The sequence below is a fragment of the Myotis myotis genome, unplaced genomic scaffold (genome assembly GCF_014108235.1).
Source record: "Myotis myotis isolate mMyoMyo1 unplaced genomic scaffold, mMyoMyo1.p scaffold_m19_p_23, whole genome shotgun sequence".
Lineage (NCBI taxonomy): Eukaryota > Metazoa > Chordata > Mammalia > Chiroptera > Vespertilionidae > Myotis > Myotis myotis.
This window is the reverse complement of record NW_023416328.1, coordinates 7,105,235-7,126,931: the sequence shown is the minus strand read 5'-3', so window position 1 is coordinate 7,126,931 and position 21,697 is coordinate 7,105,235. Positions and strand designations below refer to the sequence as shown.

At 57.0% G+C, this 21,697-nt stretch overlaps 2 protein-coding genes and 1 long non-coding RNA gene across 6 annotated transcripts; 1 reads left to right on the top strand and 2 right to left on the bottom strand.

Moving 5' to 3' along the window:
* Positions 1-1,307: 1,307 nt before the first annotated feature.
* Positions 1,308-16,450, top strand: SNRPA1 (small nuclear ribonucleoprotein polypeptide A'). 3 transcript variants are annotated; one of them, XR_004975173.1, is made up of 10 exons: positions 1,349-1,608; positions 3,277-3,424; positions 4,344-4,422; positions 4,692-4,738; positions 5,297-5,399; positions 6,372-6,451; positions 6,842-6,917; positions 7,792-7,885; positions 9,593-9,858; positions 16,415-16,450. XR_004975173.1 is itself a non-coding variant. In XM_036355615.1 (9 exons), the coding sequence occupies exons 1-9, from the start codon at positions 1,527-1,529 to the stop codon at positions 9,649-9,651; spliced, it is 768 nt and encodes a 255-aa protein (XP_036211508.1). In that variant the 5' UTR covers positions 1,349-1,526; the 3' UTR covers positions 9,652-9,964. The 3 variants fall into 3 exon arrangements, 2 of the variants coding, with proteins under 2 accessions (XP_036211507.1, XP_036211508.1); XM_036355615.1 differs by lacking the exon at positions 16,415-16,450 and having other exon boundaries at positions 9,593-9,964; XM_036355614.1 differs by lacking the exons at positions 9,593-9,858; positions 16,415-16,450 and having other exon boundaries at positions 1,308-1,608; positions 7,792-7,995.
* On the bottom strand, positions 3,735-5,299 carry LOC118679188. Its single transcript, XR_004975174.1, has 2 exons — positions 5,151-5,299; positions 3,735-4,803 (listed from the first exon to the last, which is right to left on the bottom strand). It is a non-coding gene; the product is annotated as an uncharacterized LOC118679188 (long non-coding RNA).
* On the bottom strand, positions 14,631-21,506 carry SELENOS (selenoprotein S). Of its 2 annotated transcripts, none has more exons than XM_036355612.1 (6): positions 21,357-21,506; positions 20,824-20,958; positions 17,241-17,347; positions 15,579-15,736; positions 15,406-15,484; positions 14,631-15,118 (listed from the first exon to the last, which is right to left on the bottom strand). In XM_036355612.1, the coding sequence occupies exons 1-6, from the start codon at positions 21,430-21,432 to the stop codon at positions 14,846-14,848; spliced, it is 828 nt and encodes a 275-aa protein (XP_036211505.1). In that variant the 5' UTR covers positions 21,433-21,506; the 3' UTR covers positions 14,631-14,845. The 2 variants fall into 2 exon arrangements, with proteins under 2 accessions (XP_036211505.1, XP_036211506.1); XM_036355613.1 differs by having other exon boundaries at positions 14,895-15,118; positions 15,579-15,668; positions 21,357-21,505.
* Between the last annotated feature and the right edge of the window lie 191 nt (positions 21,507-21,697).

Below are 21,697 nucleotides of genomic sequence, written 5' to 3'. Positions count from 1 at the left end.
CAAGGGCATGTACCTGGGTTGCGGGCACATCCCAGTAGGAGATGTGCAGGAGGCAGCTGATCGATGTTTCTCTCTCATCGATGTTTCTAACTCTCTATCTCTCTCCCTTCCTCTCTGTAAAAAATCAATAAAATATATTAAAAAAATATATATATATATATATATTTTATTGATTTTTTACAGAGAGGAAGGGAGAGAGAGAGTTAGAAACATCGATGAGAGAGAAACATCCATCAGCTGCCTCCTGCACATCTACCTGGGATGTGCCCGCAACCCAGGTACATGCCCTTGACCGGAATCGAACCTGGGACCTTTCAGTCCGCAGGCCGACGCTCTATCCACTGAGCCAAACCACTTTCGGCATCATACATATTTTTATGCATAAAAATGTCGAATGTGCCAAAAAAAAGAGCATTTGCGGGAAGTTTTAATTGATTACTAGTGACTGTTGAAAAAAATCCGCATTATTAACCGGTAAACCTGGTAAAACCAGTTTTGTGGTCCGAGCGCGCCGCCTTGTGGACATGTCTAGAATTGCATGAGGTTTACATTTTTTTTTAAGTCATCACAATGCAAACTACAGACAAGTTACTGGCACAGAGAATTCTCATCATGAGCGATCTGACAGCACCCAGGTGACACCCTACCACCTCCCAAGTATTTTAATTTTTTTCCCTCCCAAATACTTCCGAGGCGATTTCCTATAAACAAGGGCCTTCTGCACAACCATCAGAGTCAGGAAGTTCACGCTGAGCGTCTCTACGGTCCAATCCCCTGACGGGTTCACATGTGGCCCGTTGTCCCAGGAAGGCCCTTCGCAGGCGGCCAGAGACCCCGCTGCACCCCCTTCCCGGGAGAGGCACCCTGTGCATTGAGTCTTTATTTCTCGCCAGTCCTCTTCCTGGAACCTTTTAAAGACTCGCGTGCTTAACACTTTGCTTAACCAGCGGATACAACGTCTAGAATCAGGGCCCCTCTAGACTCCAGAGACGCCCCAGAAACGCAACCAGAACCGGGGACGTAGCCCAGGCGCCCCAGGACCTCCGAACCACAAGAGACCCGGAACCTGGATCTTCCATTGTTTGGCCTGAGCGGCGAGCGCGTAAATCGTCCCAATCAATCAATGCTGCCTGTGGGCGGGCACAAGGCAGTGCACGCCGTGAAGCGCGTCATGCGTCGACCGCGGTGCATGCCGGGAAGTGTGTCAGCGGCTGCGTGGCGGCAAGCCGGAAGTGTGTCATGGGTCGGATGCGAGGTATGCTGGGAAGTGCGTCTTTCGTCTGTCGTGAAGCACTCCGGGAAGTGTGGCAGCGTTGCCCCGGGGCATGCCGGGAGATGCGTCTTGGGGATGGCGTAGGGCTAGTCCGGAAGTGTGTCAGTAGGGGACCGGGCACGCCGGAAGGTATGTGGTTTGCCGGCGCGGGGCTCGCCGGGAAGTGTGTCTGGTAACGGGCCTGAGCCACGCCGGGCGGTCTGTCTGGCGGGAGGTCCCGGGCGCCGCGGAGCGGGAGCAGGGAGGCGGCAGGATGGTGAAGCTGACGGCGGAGCTGATCGAGCAGGCGGCGCAGTACACCAACGCCGTGCGGGACCGCGAGCTGGACCTGCGGGGTGAGCCGGGGGCCGGCCGTGGGGGCCGCACAGTGGGCGGGCTGCGCCTGGGCCGCCCCGAGTGTGGTCGGCGGGGCGGAAGGACCATCCCGGAGGCTCCGCGCACGGCCGGCTCGGGGGACGGGGACTCGGATTGCTTCCCGACCCGGATCCGTGGGCCTGTGTTCGGTTCGGCCTCGTGGGACCGTTTCTCAGTCTGATCTGCTCGAGAGCGAGCGGCTGGTTCCCAGGAAACACGTTAAAGTGATAGCGTCAGAGTGAGGGCAGGGCGCGCGCTGGTCCTTTTATTTAGAGAGACCGGGGGGCGGGGGGCGGGTGCGGGGGGCGGGGGACATCAGTGAGAGCGACACCAGTTAGTTGTGACCACACCTCGGGTTCGAACCCCTGACCCTTCCTTGCCCGGCTCGGCGCCCTAACCACTGGACAACCCGCCAAGGCCGGAGTACTTTTATTTTCATGAAGTTAATTTGTTCCCCCCCCGCCCTTTTTCTTTTTCTTTTTTTTCTTTTTTGGTTAATCTTCACCCGAGGATATTTTCCCATTGGTTCTTAGGGAGAGTGGAAGACAGAGGGACAGACAGACAGAGAGAAACCTGGGTTTGGGGGAGAGACACCCCGACTGGTTGCCTCCCACACGGGGACGGAGCCTGCAACTGAGGTCGGTGCCTTTAATTGGAATCGAACCCGGGACCATCCAGTCTGCAGGCCGACCCTGCACTGAGCCAAACCAGCTGGGGCTGAAATTAAGGTTCTTAGAGAAAGATTCCATTCAAGGCTAACGGCCACTCTCCCGGTCCCGGCCCAGGGAGTTTGCCACCGCCTCTCAAGTCTGTAGCGTGGACTTGGGGTGCACTTTCACCTCGGCTGGGCTCCCATCGTATGTGCCGGCGTCCGGCGCCATCACTGCGCCCGAGTTAGACCCGTCGGTGAGAGCCTGGAGGAATTGCTCACAGGGAGGCTTACCGTTGTGAGCGAACCTTTGACTCCTGTGTGACCCCGTGAGCTTGTGTCCGCACCCCTCACCTTCACCTGTGGATCGGAGCTGGGGCCGTGGGCCCGGGGAGACCCAGCACATGGTGACCACGTCCTGACGAGCCCCAGGAGGGCAAAGGGCAGCCCTGGTCCCGCGTGTGAAACGTGCGCACGCTGGTGGGAGCAGAACGCCTTGTAGGCTCCTTTCCTGCCAGGTCTCCCTCGGGGTCTGGCTGAGAGCGGTCGGGGCACCTTGCCAGCGGCCCAACAAACGCCCTCGTCCTCAGTTCCCCGGCCTCGCCGCCGTCACCGTGTTCGTGGCCACTGCCGACCCGTAAGCTTCATGGCAGCTGGGGCCTGGGCCTCTGTGTCCCTCACTTCCTGTGCCGGTACCTGGGTGCTCGGTAAACATTTTTTTTATTATTATTATTGATTTTTAGAGAGAGACAAATCAATGATGAGAGACAATCATGGACCGGCTGCCTCCTGCATGCCCCCCACTGGGGTTGGAGCCCCCAACCCGGGCCTGTGCCCTGAGCAGGTCAATGCTCAACCACTGAGCCACCCCGGCCCGACCCAGGCGAACACCTTCTGGATGAATGCCGGCTGGAATCGAATGACCGGGAAGGTCTGCTGATGTGCCCCAGTGCCTCTCAGTCCTGTTAACATGCCTGTGGGTTCTCCCTCCGTTTCACAGGCTATAAGATCCCTGTCATCGAGAACCTGGGTGCGACCTTAGACCAGTTCGATGCGATCGACTTTTCTGACAATGAGATCCGGAAGCTGGACGGCTTCCCGCTGCTGCGGAGACTGAAGACTCTCCTGGTGAACAACAACAGGATCTGGTGAGTGGCCGCCGGGGCCGCGTCTGGTGCCCAGGGTAAATGTCGTACCTGCTGCCAGTGCCCCGGACACGTTCCCTCTGAAGGTGAGAAATGAGGCCCTAACCGGTGTGGCTCAGTGGATAGAGCGTCGGCCTGCGGACTGAAGGGTCCCAGGTTCGATTCCGGTCAAGGGCATGTACCTTGGTTGTGGGCACATCCCCAGTAGCGGGTGGGCAAGAGGCAGCTGATTGATGTTTCTCTCTCATCGATGTTCCTAACTCTATCCCTCTCCCTTCCGCTCTGTAAAAAATCAATAAAGTATATATTTTTAAAGATGAGAAATGAGGAAGCTTTTCTCGTGCAGGTGAGAGCTTAGCTTGGCATTGGGCTCGCCCAGTGGTTTTCAACCTTTTTCATCTCATCTCACGGCGCACACAACCTAAGTACTAAACTTCTGCAGCACACAGACTCTGACCCCAAAAAATAGATTTATATTGATTTCAGAGAGAAGGGGAGAGAGGTAGAAGCATCATTGATGAGAGAGAATCACTAATCGGATGCCTCCTGCTCGCCCTGCACTGGGGATGGACCCTACAGCCAGGGCGTGTGCCTGACCATGACCTCCTGGTTCATAGATCAATGCTCAACCACTGAGCCACACGGGCCAGGCTGGGGTTTCTCCTTTTCTTCGTGTCCTCACACAGCGTGGGAGCAGGAAGAGCCCCCAACAGCCTCCGGGAAGCGTGGGTCCCAACACCCTGCCGCTCTCTCTGGTCCTGGGGCCTCAACAAGGTTTTGTGTTTGTGCCTCTGTCGCGGGTGTCGGGGAGAACAGCCTCCCAGGTTCCTGCCACGGGGAGTCTGAGCTCCTCCCAGCAGGTCGTGGTCACAGGGTCTGCGGCTTCCCCGCCATCTGACTCGGGGCGTCTGCTTTGTTGCAGCCGCATCGGCGAGGCGCTGGACCAGGCCCTGCCCTGCCTCACGGAGCTCGTCCTCACCAACAACAGCCTCGTGGAGCTGGTGAGCCCCCGGGGGTGGGGGGCCGGGTCCCAGGAGACGGGAGCACACGCCAGCTCGCTGTGGGTCTAATGCGCTGGTTAAAGCCATCGGCGCTGTGGGCGGAGACGCTGTCATGGCCGAGAGGGGAGGGTGCAGAAGCTCCAGTGCCTTCATCAGCTTGTTCCCTGGAAGCGCATCGGGCGCCGGAGCGGGAAGGACGGGCAGGATGGTCCTCCTCCGAGGCGTCACCGTGCGCAGCGGCTCAGGGGGTGTCTGCTCTCCCTCCACAGGGCGACCTGGACCCGCTGGCGTCGCTCAAGTCGCTGACCTACCTGAGGTAGGAGACGCCCTGTGACAGTGAGTCCCTCACAGCAACCCCTGCCCGGCCTGGACCTTAACACCCTGAGGACAGAGGAATGTGCATGGGAACGGGGAAAAGTTTAACATTTTAAAGAAAACATATATGTATTACTTTTAAAACTCATAAATCTTCTAATTTGGTTTTAACCACCATAAAAAGGAAAAGACCGCCCTTTAGAAACAATATTGCAGCCCTGGCCGGTGTGGGTCAGTGGTTGGCACCAAAAGGTCACAGTTTGATTCCCAGTCAGGGCCCAGGCCCGAGCTGCAGGCTCAATCCCAGTGTGGGGCTGGCAGGAGGCAGCCGATGGATGTTTCTCTCACAGATCAATAAAAACCCCACAAACAAAATATTGCAAATATTCCCATCGGGCCCAGTGCCCACTCACAGTTCCCTGATGCTCCCTGAGCTGTTGTGACGTTGAGTTGCGTGTGAAGAGCAGCCGGCTGTGCCCTGATCCGTGGGTTGTGGGGCGGGGGGGGTGGGGACAACCCGGAAGGCCCCGGCGGGCCGGTGACGCTGCCCTCCTTGCAGTATTCTCAGGAACCCCGTGACCAACAAGAAGCACTACCGCCTCTACGTCATTTACAAGGTCCCCCAGGTCCGCGTGCTGGACTTCCAGAAGGTGAAGCTCAAAGTAAGTCGGTGTCCCCTGTGGATTTGATATTTGATACTGTGGTTGTTTTTTTAAATTGCCTGATGGGTTTTGCTGCTGGCTTGTAATGGTAACGTGGGAAAGCAAACATTTGATCAAATTTTCCCCGCGGCCTGGTTCCTGGCAGGCCTTTGGGCGAAGCTGTCTCCTGTCAGTCATCCCAGCGGGTCGCACGGTCCACAGGAGACTGCCCTCCGTGGGAGCTGGCCGTGCCCAGTCCAGCAGCCTCATCACGGGAGTGGTTTCCCGTTGTGGGAGGGGCGGGGGAGGGTTATTTCTGCTTTAAACCAGGGGTGGTAACCTTTCCTCTGCGAGGCGCCATCTGGCCATTTTACAGCGTCATTCACGGGCCATGCAGAGCGATCACCTTAGACGTGAGCCTGCTCTGTGTGGTCCAACATTTAACCCCCCCCCCCCCACCCCCATGCCTTGGCAGGGCCAGGCCAAATGGTTTCTTGGGCCGGATGTTCCCCACCCCTGTTTTATACCTTAATTGTTGTTTTTGTGTGTGTGTATTTTTTTAAAAAATTGATTGCCGGGAAGAAGGGAGAGGGAGAGAGATAGAAGCATCCATGATGAGGGAAAACCATCAATCGGCTGCCTCCTGCACGCCCCCTACTGGGGATGGAGCCCGAAACCTGGCCTGTGCCCTGACTGGGAATCGAGCCGTGACCTCCTGGTTCATAGGTCGATGCTCAACCACTGAGCCGCATGGGCCGGGCTGAGCCTTAGTTGTCTGGGAGCCCCGCCTTGAGGCGAGGAGGGGCCTCTTCCTTCAGTAGCTTCACCAGAGAAGGCAGGAGCCCAGTGTCGCCTTTGACCTTGACCTTGACCTTGGCTCTGCTTTGGTGAGCAGCCCAGTCTGTCTCAGAAGTGTCCTCCGTGTTTCTGAGGAATGCATTACACGCGTGTGCTTTCCTGTTTCCATTAACTCTGTGTGTGGTGTCGCTGTAGGAGCGTCAGGAAGCAGAGAAAATGTTCAAGGGCAAGCGGGGTGCACAGCTTGCAAAGGATATTGCCAGGAGAAGCAAAACGTAAGCTGCGGACGTCCGCCTTCTCTCCACTTCCCCTTCAGAAACACCCCGGCCGCCACGGGGCCTCCTGCAAACGCCTCCCAAACGCCTGGGCCTGACCCGGCACTGAATTGGCGCCACGCGAGCCCGGGGCCGTCAGCGGTCCGGGCATCACGTGACACTCCTGCCCCGCCGGCGGGCAGGGCCAACATTTCGGATCCGGTCTCGCTGTCTCATGCCCGTGCCCCGCGCTCGGTGGTGCCCCGAGTGGTGTTTCTGAAGGAGAGGCTCTCGTATCAGTTTGTTAACAAAGATAAGATACTACGCTGGTCGAGCTACTTTCAAAAGCTTTGAAAGTAAGAGGAGCAGCCCCTGCTGGGCCGGTCCCAACGCCTGTCCTTCCCTCCCAAGGTTCAGCCCCGGTGCTGGTCTGCCCGCTGACAAGAAGAAGGGCGGCCCGTCGCCCGGGGACGTGGAGGCCATCAAGGTGAGGCTGCCGGTCTCGGGATGGGGGGCTGCGGGCGGGGCTCTCAGACTCAGAGTCAGTAATGAATCCAGTTCTGATCCCCCCCCCCCCCCACAGGTGTTAGAGCCCAGCTAGATTTTTGTGGGGGTGTCTGTTCTTTTTTTAAATATGTTTTCTTTGATTTCAGAGAGAGGAAGGGAGGGGAAGGGAAGCATCCATGATGAGAGAAGATCATGGATCGGCTGCCTCCTGCCCGCCCCACACTGGGGATCGAGCCCACAACCCGGGCCTGTGCCCTGACCGGGGATCAAACCATGACCTCCTGGTTCCTAGGTCGGTGCTCAACCACTGAGCCACACCGGCCGGGCACAGCGATATTTTTGTTAACGGAAAAAGTAGCTTGGAGTGATTATCTGACCAGACTCGGGCTTGAATTAAGTACAGGAGCCGGTCGGAGTGGGGGCAGCTCTGGCCTTTTCTAATTTCCCAGGACGAGTGCATTTCAGCAGCTGGGACCTTTGTACACAGAGTCAGTGTCTGCCTGGGTTTTTTTCTCTCGGTTTTTACTGTCGGATATTTACGCTGAAAGATCCTGCTTGGGGTGCACTGAGAAATGCTGATGTTATAACATTGCCTCCTACGCTACCCAGTGCCATGATCCCAATCGGAATTCCGTTTGTCACATGTTAGGACACGCAATGATTATTTCCTCTCCTCTGGGAGGGTCTGCGTGTCTTTACGAATTTCGGAAATTCCTGGTTTGGTTTTTGGGTCGATTGCAGTGCCAATAAAATGCTTCCCCCAGTGCCGTTTGCATTGGAACTGCTTGCTGACGGTGTGGTCTGGGTGATGGGTCGGCCGCGGTGAAACTGACTGTCCCTCTCCGTGTCCCCAGAACGCCATAGCGAACGCGTCCACGCTGGCGGAGGTGGAGCGGCTGAAGGGCCTGCTGCAGTCCGGCCAGATCCCTGGCAGGGAGCGCCGAGCAGGTCAGAACGCACGTCTGTCTGTCCACGTCCTAGTCCACGTCTACGTCCCCCACAGTGAGCCCCCGCAGCTCAGTGCCTCTGGCCGCCTAACCTGAACTTCACGGGTCCCTTTAGATCAGCGGTTCTCAACCTGTGGGTCGCGACCCCTTTGGGGGTCGAACGCCCCTTTCACAGGGGTCGCCTAAGGCCATTGGAGAACACATCTATAATTACATATTGTTTTTGTGATGAATCACTATGCTTTCATTATGTTCAATTTGTAACAATGAAATTGGGGGTCACCACAACATGAGGAACTGCATGAAAGGGCCGCGGCACTAGGAAGGTTGAGAACCACTGATCTAGATGCTCTTGGAGGGGAAGTGATCTGATGTAGAATAAATATTGTGTCAGAGGGCCTTGGGGTTTTTCTCTCTCTCTTTTTGTAATGTATACTTTTGTTGATTTCAGAGAGAGAGAGAGAGAGAGAGAGAGAGAGAAACATCCATGATGAGAGACAATCATAAATCATAGATCAGCTGCCTCCTGCACGCCCCACACGGGGGATGGAGCCGGCAACCCGGGCATGTGCCCTGACCGGAAATCGAACTGTGACCTCCTGATTCATAGGCTGATGCTCAACTGAGCCTCACCGGCCAGGCCCTGGGGTTTTTCCATGGAAACAGTGATGCAAACAGTATTTCACAGCCGTGGAGTGACATGAACGTGAGAGGACAGTGTGGACTTGACCGCTGTGTGTACAGGATGGCTTAGTAGTTGGAACACGGGTGCGAGGCCCAGGTCTTAGCCTCCCAGCTCTGTCCTCAGTGAATTTCTGAGTCCCCACTTAACCTTGAATCCTTCTCATCTTTAAACCTGAGGTGGTAACAGTGCCAGCCTCAGAGGGTGTTGGTGTGGGGGTTTTTTTTGTTTGTTTGTTTTTTTGTTTGTTAATCCTCAGCCAAGGATATTTTTCCATTGATTTTTAGAGAGAGTGGGAGGGAGGGAGAGACAGAGAGAAACATTGATGTGAGAGAGACATGTCAATTGGTTGCCTTCCACAGGAGCCCTGACCAGGGCCCGGGCTGGGGATGGAGCCTGCAACTAAGGTCATGCCCTTGACTGGAATCGAACCCAGGACCCTCCAGTCCGCAGGCTGATGCTCTAGCCACTGAACCACACCGGCCAGGGCTCAAAGGCCTGTGGGAGGACTAAGTAAGGTGCTTACAGGTAGCACTTAGCACCAGGTACTCTGGTACCTGAGTGCCAGCTCTGTCGGGCGGGTTGGGCACGGGCTGTCAAGTGGAAACTCAAGTGGTGGGCGCTGCCAGGTTGGCTACCCTGTGACGGGCCCCTAGCTAGGCGGGCGGCTGGAAGGACTGTTGGAGCTGAAGCTAAAGGCGAGTAAGCCTTTCAGGAGACGCTGGTTCTCACGGGGTGTCCTGGGGCCCCTGGGGGTTGTGAGGTCCGAACCCAGGCATTACTTGCTCCCGTCTCGCTTAAGGATGTCCGCCGTGAAACAAACACCTTTGCCACCTTTTCCTTTGGGATCTGACCGTCCCTTTCGGTCCCTGCGGGTGACAGCTGGTCTCTGACCGGAAGCGCCTCGGGCGGGGGCTGCTGGCCGGGGTGCCCTGTCCTGGGCCAGCACCCAGGGCCTCAGCCGGGCGCTCGCCCCGAGCAGCTCCGTCCCTGAAACCCTGTGGCCCTGGCTTTGTGTCTCCTCAGGCCCCAGCAACGACGGGGAGGAGGAGATAGAGGAAGATGTCGTCGCCAACGGGTCCTGAGTGTCCGCGGGGCCGGTGTCCACGGGGCGAGGGGCCCTGCCACCGGGGACAAGTCCTGCCTTGAACGTGGAATTACAGTGTCGAGCTTCGCTGAAGGGCTCCGACTGCTACAGTCGTTTCTAATACACAGTCTGAGATCTCAATGCCTGATTCTCACAGTAAAAATAGAGACTCCTGCTGCCTGGACTGTGCGCGCAGTGTGTGTGTGTGAGCCTTTAAGCTGGAAACGCAGGAGGCCTCGTTTCTGAGTAGGCCTTCGTCCTCTGTAAAATGTTTAGATGTTTAAACCTTAATAAAACTGGTGTTGACGGCAGCCGCTGTTTGCTCTCAGCTGTTTCTTTCTCCTGCACAAGCTGGTTGACAGCCACGCACAGAGGGAATGACTGAGGCTTCTTAGGCCTGTGCTCACCGTTGACAAATGCCTCTTGCCATTGACCAGAGGAAGCCGCCAGGGCCACCCCAGATCAAAGGCCAGGAGATGCACTCCCCCCCACCTTGAGGCTACAGCGAGGGTAGGGCTGTAAAGGACAAACTGGGGCCTTGGCTGGTGTTGCTCAGTGGGTAGAGCCCTTGGACTGAAGGGTCCCAGGTTCGATTCCAGCCAAGGGCACATGCCCAGGTTGCAGGCTTGAGCCCCAGTAGGGGGCATGCAGGAGGCAGCTGGAGCATGATTTTCTCTTAGCATTGATGTTTATATCTCTCTCTCCCTCTTCCTTTCTGAAATCAATAAATTAAAAAAAATGGTAATAAAACTCAATGGAAAAATATCCTTGAGCGCTGCTGGGCCCAGAGTGTGGGGCTGCCCGGAAGAGTAAATAAGATTGAACGGTGTCCCCCACCCACGAGAGGGTGCGCGGGAGGCGAAGGTGGTGTCCAGCGCTCATTGCTGCAAATTGGGGCAGCTAGCGCACACCACGGGCTTGGCGAGCACTCGTGGATCCTATCACATTGGTTTTTTTCCCCCTTCAACTTTTGCGGGTCCTGCTTCTGAGGTGGACAGGCCTAACCGGTGCTGTGTGGGGCTCCCGGTAAGGAGGCTGTGGTCCTGGTGTTGGCCATGGGTCAGAGGTACCTCCGAGGAATTCATGGGCCGACAATAGCGGTAGTGTGCCCCACAGTGCCCGAGGAAAGTGCCATGCGACTTGGTGTACTGTCAGGGTGGCTTTGGTCATTTGTTCAGAGATGTGTGTCTGCAGAGTTGTGGCGTGTTTTCCCAATTCCCGGCCTGGTAAAGCAGTGCCCGCGGAAACCCACGGGGCTCTGAGAACCGGAGGGAAGTGGCCCTGCATCTGCCAGTGCCTCTTCTCCCGGGAGGCAACCAGGGCTCCGTGAGGCAAAGGGAGTGAATTCATACTCCAGGCGCCCCCGCTAGAGTGGGGCCCAGTCTTGGGTCTTGGGGACCGAAATGACTGGTGTGAAGGCGGATGGGTAGCGGGATCCCGTTTTGGGGAGCCTGCTATGCCGTGTGTGGTTCAGCCCTGTCACCAGCTTGCAGGGCCCGGAATCGGTCTTTTCTGCCCTGGGGGAGGCAAGGGCTCGCTCCCTGCAGTAAATCGCAAACGGCTCTCTGGCGTGAACTGATCCACCTCCCGGCTCTGCCTATGCTGCTGAGAGGCCCACACTGGGCCTGGCTTTCATTCGGGGGCCAAGGACACTGACCGTGGTTTCAACCTCTTCACTGGGCTGCCGCCCACTCGCGTGAGAGAAAAGGGTGAGGCTCACGCGCCAGCTTCCGCTGCCGTCCCGGAAGGCGCCCCACAGAGGGTGGACGCCTTTGCTTGCTGTGCGGGCTTTAAGACACGCTACGAGGTTTTGGCGAGGTCTGGGCCCCAGGAGGCCGGCTGTGCTTCTTTGCCGCCCTGTGCAGCGGAGGTGTGGGCTGCGGCTCGTGTGCGCGGATGTCAGGTCAGTTGCGTCTGGTCGCTTTCTTGATTCCTCTCCGGGGAGATAAAGGTAAATGTGGCGGCAGAGCACGAGGAAAGTGTTCCTGCAGAGGCCTGCGGCTCTATCAGCGTCATGCCCAGGAGTTGGCGCCCTATCGGTTCGCCAGGTATCGTACCAGCAGGTTAAAGGGGTGTCTCACCGCAACTTCTGACCCAAAGTGTGGTCGCCTGGACCAGCAGCCGCTGGTGCCCCCAGACGCTGGGGCTTGGCGGGGAATTGGAGGGAGGCCAGCTCAGCAGAAGGCGCCTCGGTGGTAGAATTTGAGTCCTCAGATGCAGACACGGACGGACAGGGCCCTGCATTTGATGGTAGTCGAGAGGGTCCCTGGTTGGGATGCCAGGTCTCCCCGGAGGCGAGGGCTAGCACAGTTGAAGGGTGCACGGAGTAGAAGGGCGGCCATACACGTCCCCCTGTGGGGGCCACCTCTGTGGAAGTGTTAGTTTCCATCCTGGACCCAAACAGGACCTTTCCTGGGGGCCACACCAGCTCTGGTTTGCTGTTGCCAGGCCATGAGGGTTGACCAGATGGCCGTGAGTTGCTCGGTGGTAGAAAAAGGGGTGATGGGAGGGATTAGTGACTGAGCCACCACTTGAGGATGCCCGTGTGACCCGTGCTGAGGACTGGCCAACAGGCACGGTCATTTTTTTATCAGAAATGGGCGTTTTGTACCACCAGGTTAGTAATAACCCTGTGGTGGATGGCTGACCAGGTTGGTTCTGTGGGTGGACCACCAGGCCTCAGGGTTTGACTACAACCTGACACCAGGCTCTGCCTGCAGGGGATGCCTGAGTGGGTGCAGGAGGTGGTTGTAGCCCTTGGCCACGGTGCACAAAGGCGGTGAGTGCGGTTCTCACCCGTGTGATCCATGCCTTGAACAACGTGCCTGGTTGACCCGCACTCTGCAGGCCTCTTGTGGGCTCCGGTGCCCAAAGGTGGTGAGTGTGGTTCTCAGCCGTGTGACCCACTCTTCAATGTGTCTGGCTGAGCCCCACTTTGAGGCCCCTCCTTGGGCTTTCATGGGCTCCAGCGACCAAAGGTGGTGAGTGTTCTCACCCAGGGGCTTTGATGCCCTTTGATGCTCAGGGTGGGCCTTGTGGCGATCTTGCTGAGTGAGCTCTCTGAGCTTGCTTTCCTGGGCTCTGCTGGGAGCTTCCCAGGCTGCTGCTCGTGGCTGTTGAGCTGGGCCTAACATGTGGTTGGCTACTCTGCTGAGGGAGTGTGTTGTGCCCATTTCACCCTGATGCTGCCTGCCTGGGAGAGGTGTGTGGAGGGCAGGGGTGTGGACCCCGTGGACCTTGCTCTCTACTCGTCCTCGTGGTGTTGGCATTCAGAATTGAACCCGAGGACCACTTGCTCTCCTTAGCTTGTGTCTCCCTCTGGTGTGGGAGCTCGTACCGGCAGAGCTTGGGCCCTGCTGGGCCTTGGATGATGCCCATGGGTGCTGTCCTCAGTTATCACTCTAGTTCCTGTCCTGCTTTGAAACCTCTGAAAAAGCTACTGCTGCGGTTCCTGCTTGGTGATCCAAGGTGTGGTGGCTGAACCAGCTGCCCACAAAGCCCAAGTCTTTGAAAAGCCAGTGGTGGCTAAGCTGTGCCAAGGCAATAAGGGGTGAGTGTGGTTCTGACCTGGTGGCTTTCAGGGCCCTGGGAACTGTAGTTATGGTGGGACCTCCCCTTTCAAGCCTGTTCCTTGGCTTTTGTTGACTCGGAACTGAGGGGAGCCTGTTCCTCGGTGCTGTTGTCCTGGCCTCTCCAGACTGGCTCTTGTGGCGCTGGGGACTGGGCCCTGTGTGATGGCTGTTCTTGCTGACGGGGTGTGCTTCTATTGCTCATTTGGCCCTGATGTTTGGGGCTTGCATTTGAAGTCCTGTACTTGCTCTGTTGCTGTGCCCAGCTGGTGGCTGTGGCACACTGAAGCTTGCCCTATGGCTTTGCCCAAAGTGCTTCTGTGTATTTGATGCTTTTATGTGGCTGCATTTCCTTGTGCTTTCTGGAGAAAGCACTTAATCTTCCCATGTGAAGGGGACCAAGCCCCAGACAGTGAGGACTCCCCAGCCCTGCTGTGGGTGCTCTGGATGGGCCAGGTGGAAGCTGTGCCTGGTTTGAGGGGAAGGTCTTAACCTGCAGCTGGTCCTTGTGCTGCAGGGCACCAGGGTGATGGAGACCCATGGTGCATGGGCCCTTGCTTTTATAAGCTGGGACTTGGTGGCAACCCCCTCCAGCCTAGGGAGGAGAAACCCACTGGGCTGCGTGTGCTCTCTCCTCTGTAAGTAGGTTGCCTCTGTTTGCACTTGCAGGGTGGTGTGCATGTTGTGCTTGTAAGCCTTGCCCGTGGGACCCTTCTCAGTGCAGAGGTCAAGTGGGTGAGCCAGTTGAATGTAGGAGACTTGAGATGCCCAGGGATCCTGTGATCAAGGCTGGCATGGGGGTTAGCTGTCTGCTCCCAAGTTGGTGAATGGTTTACCAGTGAGCCCTCTTTGGAACGTGTGCAAGGGCTGCACCTTGGGCCCCTGCTTTGAGGCTCTGTTGACATCACCCCAGACAGGCCTTCAGCGGGGAGGCTTGTGTTTTGGAGTGCGTGTGAGACCAGCCCGTGAGGGCTGAGATGGTCATGAGTAGTGACCCAGGGTGTCACCCGGTGCTGTGGGGGCCTTTGCTGGCCTTCTCTGTGCGGGCGTGTGCCCTGCTCCCTCCTGCTGAGTGGTCCTGTGGAGGGACTTTGCCGCTTTGTCATCCCCGCTGCTGCTTTGCCCACTCAGGTGTACCTGTTGCGGTTGCCGTATATGGAATGTAATTGGCTTGTCCTAGCCCCCTGGCTGAGCGCAGTGGCTGTGTGGTGCCCGTGGGCAGCCTCAGGCTGCATTGTGTGCTGCTGGGGGACCTTGCCCTTCTGAGCAAGGCGAGGTTCTGGTGCAGAAGCAACTACACCTCTCAGAAGTGTGGCAGCCCTGGGTATAGGGGCTTGGGAGGAGGCGCAGTGCGAGGGTAATGACCACAGGGGAAGGCGGCTGTGGAAAGAGAGGCCTTGTGCGTAAAGACAGCAGCTTTAAAAACGTTTATACCTTGCAAAGTGTTCTGTGCAGGTCTACAGAAACCCCGTCAACTGTGAGCCTCGGTAATCCTTGGTGGTGGCTTCACCATTTACAAGGAGGACGTCATTCGACGCAACCTATCACAGAGACTGTCCTAGCAGCAGCAAAGGGCTGTGTGAGAGGGGGCCGTTCCTCTAGGTCCCAGTGTTCTGGATTGGGTCAGGTGCCTCCTTCGGAGATGGGGACCCGCTGGTGCCTGGTGGGTGCTGTGCAGGTGGAGGACAGAAGTGAGCCCCATGCCCCCGGGCTTGGTTGGTCACTGTGAGAAAGGGTGCGTAAGGCAATTGAAGGGGGTTGGGGGTGAGGGCTGGCTTGCTTCGTGTCAAGTGACACGGGCAAGGCTTTCTTAGCCTCATCCCCCAGATGATGGGCCTCGGCGTCCAGGTCTCCACGTGCAGGCTCCTCCTCCTTCCCCAGACAAAGGGTTATAACCTGCAGTGACAGCAAAGAAAATGGGCCCTTTATCACGTCCACCCGGCTCTGAGCTTTTGGTCACCATGCTCTCCTTGCTTGGGACCTTCTCAATAAAATGTCTTGGGTATCTGACTTTGAGACTTTTATCCTGCAGCTTTGCCGAGGGCTGCTAACTCCCAGGCCTTGTGAAAGGGGGTATTACCACCCTCTGCATAAGTTCTCCAAACCTCCCACCTCCTTGCCCCTCGGGCCTTCCTAGCGAGGAAAGAGCAGAGCTTTGGGGGGGAAGGGGGGGTGGTCCTTACCACCCCCACGTAGGGGCTTCCTGTCGGCTGGCCGTTTGGGGAGGCTGGATGAAGTAGAAGGGCTGGGGTTGTCTTCTTCCTGTGTGGAGGGGAGAGAGAAGGCTCACAGTGAGCATTACGTTCTACCTGACAGTTGGATGGGGAGGCTTGCTGTCATCTCCTGGGGGGCTCACCTGAGGCTTCCTGGCATGGCCTCTGTAGCTTTTCCCCTCTTGCAGGCTGTCCCACATTTCAATCTTCCTTCTCCGTTTCTCTTCCTCAAGCTGTGAGGGGGGTGAAGAGGGGATGAGTGTGCGTCTGCAGGACCACTCTGCCTTTCAGGTACAAAGGCCTGAGAGGTTGGAGTATAGGGAAGTGAACTGGAAGGGGGTTGCACCTTGCTGGGGTCGACCAGATGGCCCAGCAAAAAAATATATATATATATATTGCAAGAAACAGTTACGCTTGCTCCAGTCAGGTAAAAATGCCCTAGGTTGAGGTCGACCAGTAGTCCCCAAGCAAACCCTCTACCCCAATGCATCGGTGCGGGTTTCTGGGAGGTGCCAGCCAGTCCATGCAGAAGCATCCCACCTACTAGTCCCCGGTCCCCATTTATGCCAGGAACGTGCCTCAATGCCATCTGGGTAGGGGCTATCATTTGGCAAAAGAGCAGCAAAGGGTTCAGAGGAGCCACTTTTGCTGGGTTTGGTTTTTTTTTGTTTTTTTTTTTTTAATTTTTTACTAGGGGTCCAGTGCGGCGCAAGGCTGCGGTGGGCACAGGGGCGGGTTGCAGCCCATCCTCCACAGCGCCGCTCGCACTGTGGAACAATGGAGGGGCGGCAGCCGGTGTGAGCAGCAGCTTACTGCCCCGACTGCCGACCATGGGCAGCCGCCGCCTCTCGCAAATGACCTGCGCCGGCAGGCGGAACCTAGGTGGGGACCAGGGGCTGGTGCCCCTGCTCACCTGTTCCCCCATCTCACTGCAGCAGACGTCATCGTGACTGTTCGGCTGTTCAATCTATTTGCATAGGTTTGTGTGTGTGTGTGTGTGTGTGGTGTGCACTAGGTTTATAAATAAGGTTTGCAGCAAAGGGGCCAAATCCTCTAATCCTCTCCTTGTGCGATTTACCTATTGGGGGAAAAATGTCTGTTATCTTTTTGCTTTTCCCTACTTCCCCTAATGCCTGCCTGTGACATCACAGCCTGCCGTTGCCTTTCTAACCTATATGCTTAAACAAGTCACGGAAAGGTGCCAGTGGTAAATTTTCAGTTACCAGAGCGTGGGCAGTCTCATTCCGGTTCCAGCCCGCGCAGAAACAAAAGCCACCAGGAGGACCCACTGGGCTGCTGCCCTACAGGCTTCCTCGGAGTGCAGGGGGCCCAGAAACCTCTGCGCTGGAGAATAAGCAGTCCAGTCCGCATTTCCTTTTGTTGGGTCAGACTGGGTCACAGCTGGTCCTCCATCCTTGGTTCTTCCTCTCCCTTCTCCTAGGGCCCCCGACAAATCTTTCAAAACGCCACCTCAGCCCTGGGCTTAGCCCATCACTGCTCTCCCTCTGTCCCCTGAAGAGAGGCCCCAGCAGGCGGGGCATGTGAGACACGCAGCCTGAACTAGAATATGTGTGCTCTGCTGCCATGACACCCGCCACACGCAGATGGTGGCTGAAATCCTGCTGGGAGAGCCACTAAGAAGCAAAAATGTAAGTACAAGACATCCCCGTAACAAATCGCACAAGCAGAGCGTTGCCCTCAGCTGAAAAGATGCTGCCGAATCCGTTCCCAGGACTCACCCCTGTGCACACAGTGTTTACCCGCTAAGCCTCAGACCCTTGTGGTTGAGGGCGGAGCAGCCCTACCTGTCGTAGTTTCTCCTTGTGCCTTTCTACTTGGGCATTTAATTCCTCCTGCATTTTCAGGCGCGCGGCCGCTAAAGCCTCCTGCCGTCTCACAACATCCTCGGGAGCTGCGAGGAGAGAAGAATGAGGGAAGGTAACGCACCTTGTGCACCACGGAAACTCTCCAGAGTCCACATCATTACAAAGACGTGGGAGTACAGACGTGGGACCCCTGCATCTCTTTTGGCTGTTTGGGGGGGGAGGAGGCTGCCCCTCGGCACGGGAAACTTCCCCGAGATGCAGATTCCTGCCCCTTCCCCCCAACTCCAAATTCAGAAAGACCTGGGGGGGCCCAGCCTGAAAGGTAAGTGCTCTGACAGACACACTTGGCTGTACCTGGGTTTTGGGCTTGATCCCCAGTAGGGGGCGTGCAGGAGGCAACCAAAGTGAGTGGGAGGTATCAGGCCACAGCCGGGGTACCTCCCAGCACCCAGTGCCGAGGCTGACCAGAATTCTAGAAGACAGCTGGCCATCCCTGAAACTAGTCCAGTCGACACCAGAAAGCGATCGAGAGCCTCTGGTACTTTATCACTTTATCCTTGTTTCCACATAAAAGAAAAATCCCTCCAGTCCGCGTTGGAAGGTATATATCCCATCATGGCCACTCAAAGGACAGGGAGGTGATCACTACCTAGAGACAGCACAGGGACAAGGCCCCTCAGCTGAATGAATCCACATAAAATGCGGGTCAAAATGTCATGGTCAAGTGGCTGGCAAAGGAGTGTGGGGTGTGTGCGGGTGGTGGTGGCAGGGGTGAGCAAAACTTTAAAAAGGAAACAAGCCCCTAGCTGGTCTGGCTCAGCGGATAGAGTGTTGGCCTGGTCCCGGGTTCAATTCCGGTCAAGGGCACATACCCAGGCTGTGGGCTTGATCCCCAGTTGGGGGGCGGGGGGGGGGGGTGCAATCAATGATTCTCTCTCATCATTGATGTTTCTATCTCCCCCATCCTCTCTGAAAGCAATCTATACTAATAAAAGGGTAATATGCTAATTAGACCAGGAGACCTTCTGGACAAACTTCCGGACCTCCTTCGGGACCAAGCTGTGGCTGGGAGGGCCCATAGCAGAGCCCCACTGGGTGGGCAGGGCCTCCCTCTGTGCAGCATTGATCACAGAGCCATGGCAGGGTGGGCAGCGACCGATCATAGGGCAGGCAGGGCCTCCATGGGTGGGGATTAATGGCGGAGCACAGGCCACGTGGGAAATGCCTACCTCTGCTCTGCCATTGATCCCAGAGCCCTGGCAGGGTGGGCAGGCAGGCAGGCAGGGTGAGGACAATGAGGCTGCCAGGGGGAGCAGATGGGGGTGAGAAGGCTGGTGGGGGGCAATCAGGCTGGCAGGCAGTGGTTAGGGATGATCAGGCAGGTGAGCAGTTAGGAGCCAGCAGTTCTGGATTGCAAGAGGGATGTTTGACTGCCGGTTTATGGAATCGGACCTAAAATGGCAGTCAGACATCTCCCAGAGGGTTCCCAGATTGGAGAGGGTGCAGGCTGGGCGGAGGGACACGTACCCCCCGCATGCCCCCCCCCCCACACGAATTTCGTGCACCAGGTCACTAGTAAAAATATATTTTTAAAAATATTTTTGCTTTCAGAGAGGAAGGGAGAGAGAGAGAGACATCAATGATGATGAGGGAATCATTGAGTGGCTGCCTCCTGCACCTTGGACCAAGCCCACAACCCAGGCATGTGCCCATGACCAGAATCGAACCTGGGATCCTTTGGTCTGCAGGCTGAGGCTCTATCCACTGAGCCAAACCAGCCAGGGCAATAAAGATATTTAAAATAAAAAGGAAACAAAAAGTATACTTCTACTTTGGATATGGAGGTGTGATTACAGGAACCTTGCTAACTTGTCAGCTTAGAATAAAATCAACTAAGTGTAGTGTTTTTTTAAATATATTTTTATTGATTCCAGAGAGGGAGAGGGAGAGATATATCAATGATGAGAGAGAATCACTGATTGGCTGCCTCCCACAAGACCCCCACTGGGGATCGAGCCCACAGCCCGGGCACGTGCCCTTGACTGGTATCGAACCTGGGACCTTTCAGTCCCCAGGCCAATGCTCTATCCACTGAGCCAAACCAGCCAGGTCTCAAGTGTAGTTTTTTAACCTACATTTTCATGCCCCAAATTGAACAGCAACACCACACACCTTTCCCTGCAGTTACCGGTGGAGGAGGCTGTGGCAGGTGCCTGGGGCTGTTCCCGACACCACTCTCAACCTGCTTTAAAGGTTTACACTTGGACTTTGTAGTTTCTCGTTGCCCATAGGGCCAACAATCCAAGAGACTGACTGGGCATGCAGGCCCAAGGCCCGGGGCACGGGGAAGGAGAGGCAGGCTTGATGAGTTTTACGACCTCTGCTCCTCCTCCCCAACCTCGGTAACTATGGTGACTCCGCTGCATGACCACCTGTGTTTGATGCTGCTGCTATGGAAACGGCAGCGCTGCGTCCCACTAGTGAGAAGGTGATCAATCAGCATAAAGTGAGTGGGAAGGACCAGACTAGCCCACACCGGAGTTCCTCCTCGCCCCAGGCCTGAGGTCACGCGGGGTTCACAGGCAGACCCGCGAGTGAAGTTTCCAACCTAATCCACCCCCATTAAAAATCCCTGCCCTGGCCGAAACCGGTTTGGCTCAGTGGATAGAGCGTCGGCCTGCGGACTGAAAGGTCCCAGGTTCGATTCCGGTCAAGGGCATGTACCTGGGTTGCGGGCACATCCCCAGTGGGGGGTGTGCAGGAGGCAGCTGATGGATGTTTCTCTCTCATCGATGTTTCTAACTCTCTATCTCGCTCCCTTCCTCTCTGTAAAAAATCAATAAAATATATTAAAAAAAAAAAAAATCCCTGCCCTGGCCCGGCTGTGGTGGCTCAGTGGATTGCGCGTTGTCCCATGGACCAAGAGGTCCTGGGTTCGATTCCCAGTCAGGGCACATGCCTGGATTGCGGGCTTGATCCCCAGTAGGGGGCGTGCAGGAGGCACGATAAGTCTCTCTCATCATTGATGTTTCTATCTCCCACCCCCTCTCCCTTCCTCTCTGAAATAAAAATTGTTTTGTGTGTGTGTGCGTGTGTGGGTGGGTGGGTTTTTTTTTTGGTACCGTGACTCAGATACGAACCGAGGAGTGTGTGTGTGTGTGTGTGTTTTTTTAAAAAAAATCCCTGCCCTGGACCTAACCGGTGTGGCTCAGTGGATAGAGCATCGGCCTGCGGACTGGAGGGTCCTGGGTTCGATTCCGGTCAAGGGCATGTACCTTGGTTGCGGCCACATCCCCGGTAGGGGGTGTGCAGGAGGCAGCTGATCGATGTTTCTAACTCTCTCTCCCTCTCCCTTCCTCTCTGTAAAAAAAAAAATCAATAAAATATATTTAAAAAAATAAAAATCTCTGCCCTGGCGAAACCGAGATCGCACGTTCGTTCATCCCCGTTCTGTTTCGGAAGCGCCAAGCGGTGCCGTCCCCTGTCCCCCCCACCGGTCACCATCCGGGGCTCCTTACTCCCAACCACGGCCTCGGTTTCACTATCGGTATCAGGTACGAACCTACAGCAGCCGCCGCCGGGTCCGGCCGCCTCTGCCTGGAGGCCCTCAGGCGGGCCGAGAGCTTCTGAAAGGCCGCGAACAGCAGGACGCAGCCGAAGACCAGGTACCAGCCGTAGGCGGCCAGCAGGGAGCCCACTGCGAGCAAAACACACCAAAAAAACCAGTTTGTGAGAAAACTGGAAAGACAAACACTCCTTCCTGGGGATAAAGAGAAGCCGAGCCAACTCGGGGACACGGAGAAACGGGGGACCCTACGGGGACGCAAGGGCGGGCGGGGAGGGGGCGCACGCAATGGCCCAGGGACCCCAGGGATCCCAGGGACCGCAAGCCCAGAGCTTGCTTTCCAATTAAAAAAGAAAAAAAAAGAAAGAAAAGAAAGCGGCCGGACGCCGCCGCCGCCCTGGGGAGAGCGGCTCCAGGAGGGAAAGGCCTCGCAAGGCCCCGGCCCGGCCGGCCCGCCGCGGAGGACCACGCACCGACCATGGGGACCCCCCGCCCGCCCCCTCTGGGTCCCGCGTCCCGCGGCGGCTCACCGGTGACGTGCAGGAAGCGCAGCCCCTCCGACTCCAGGGCCGGCCGCGCCGACAGCTGCTCCCCGTCCCGCTCCATGGCGGCCGCTGCGCTGCCGGGGCTGCGCCGCGTCAGCTCCGGCTGCCGACTTCCGGCTTCCGGCCTCGCGCCCGCCCCTACGTAGACGACGTGCGCTCAGGGGCGTGGCTTCGGCCTTCCCGGCCAATGGCGGCGCGGCGCAGCGACAGAGTGGCAGCACCGCCGGGTTTGGACGCGTGACAGGTGTCCCCGTCCGCTCACCCCGAATGTTTACGTTTGTGGGGAAGCCGCGCAGCCCGGTCCCGCCGCCCCGTCACCGTCTCAG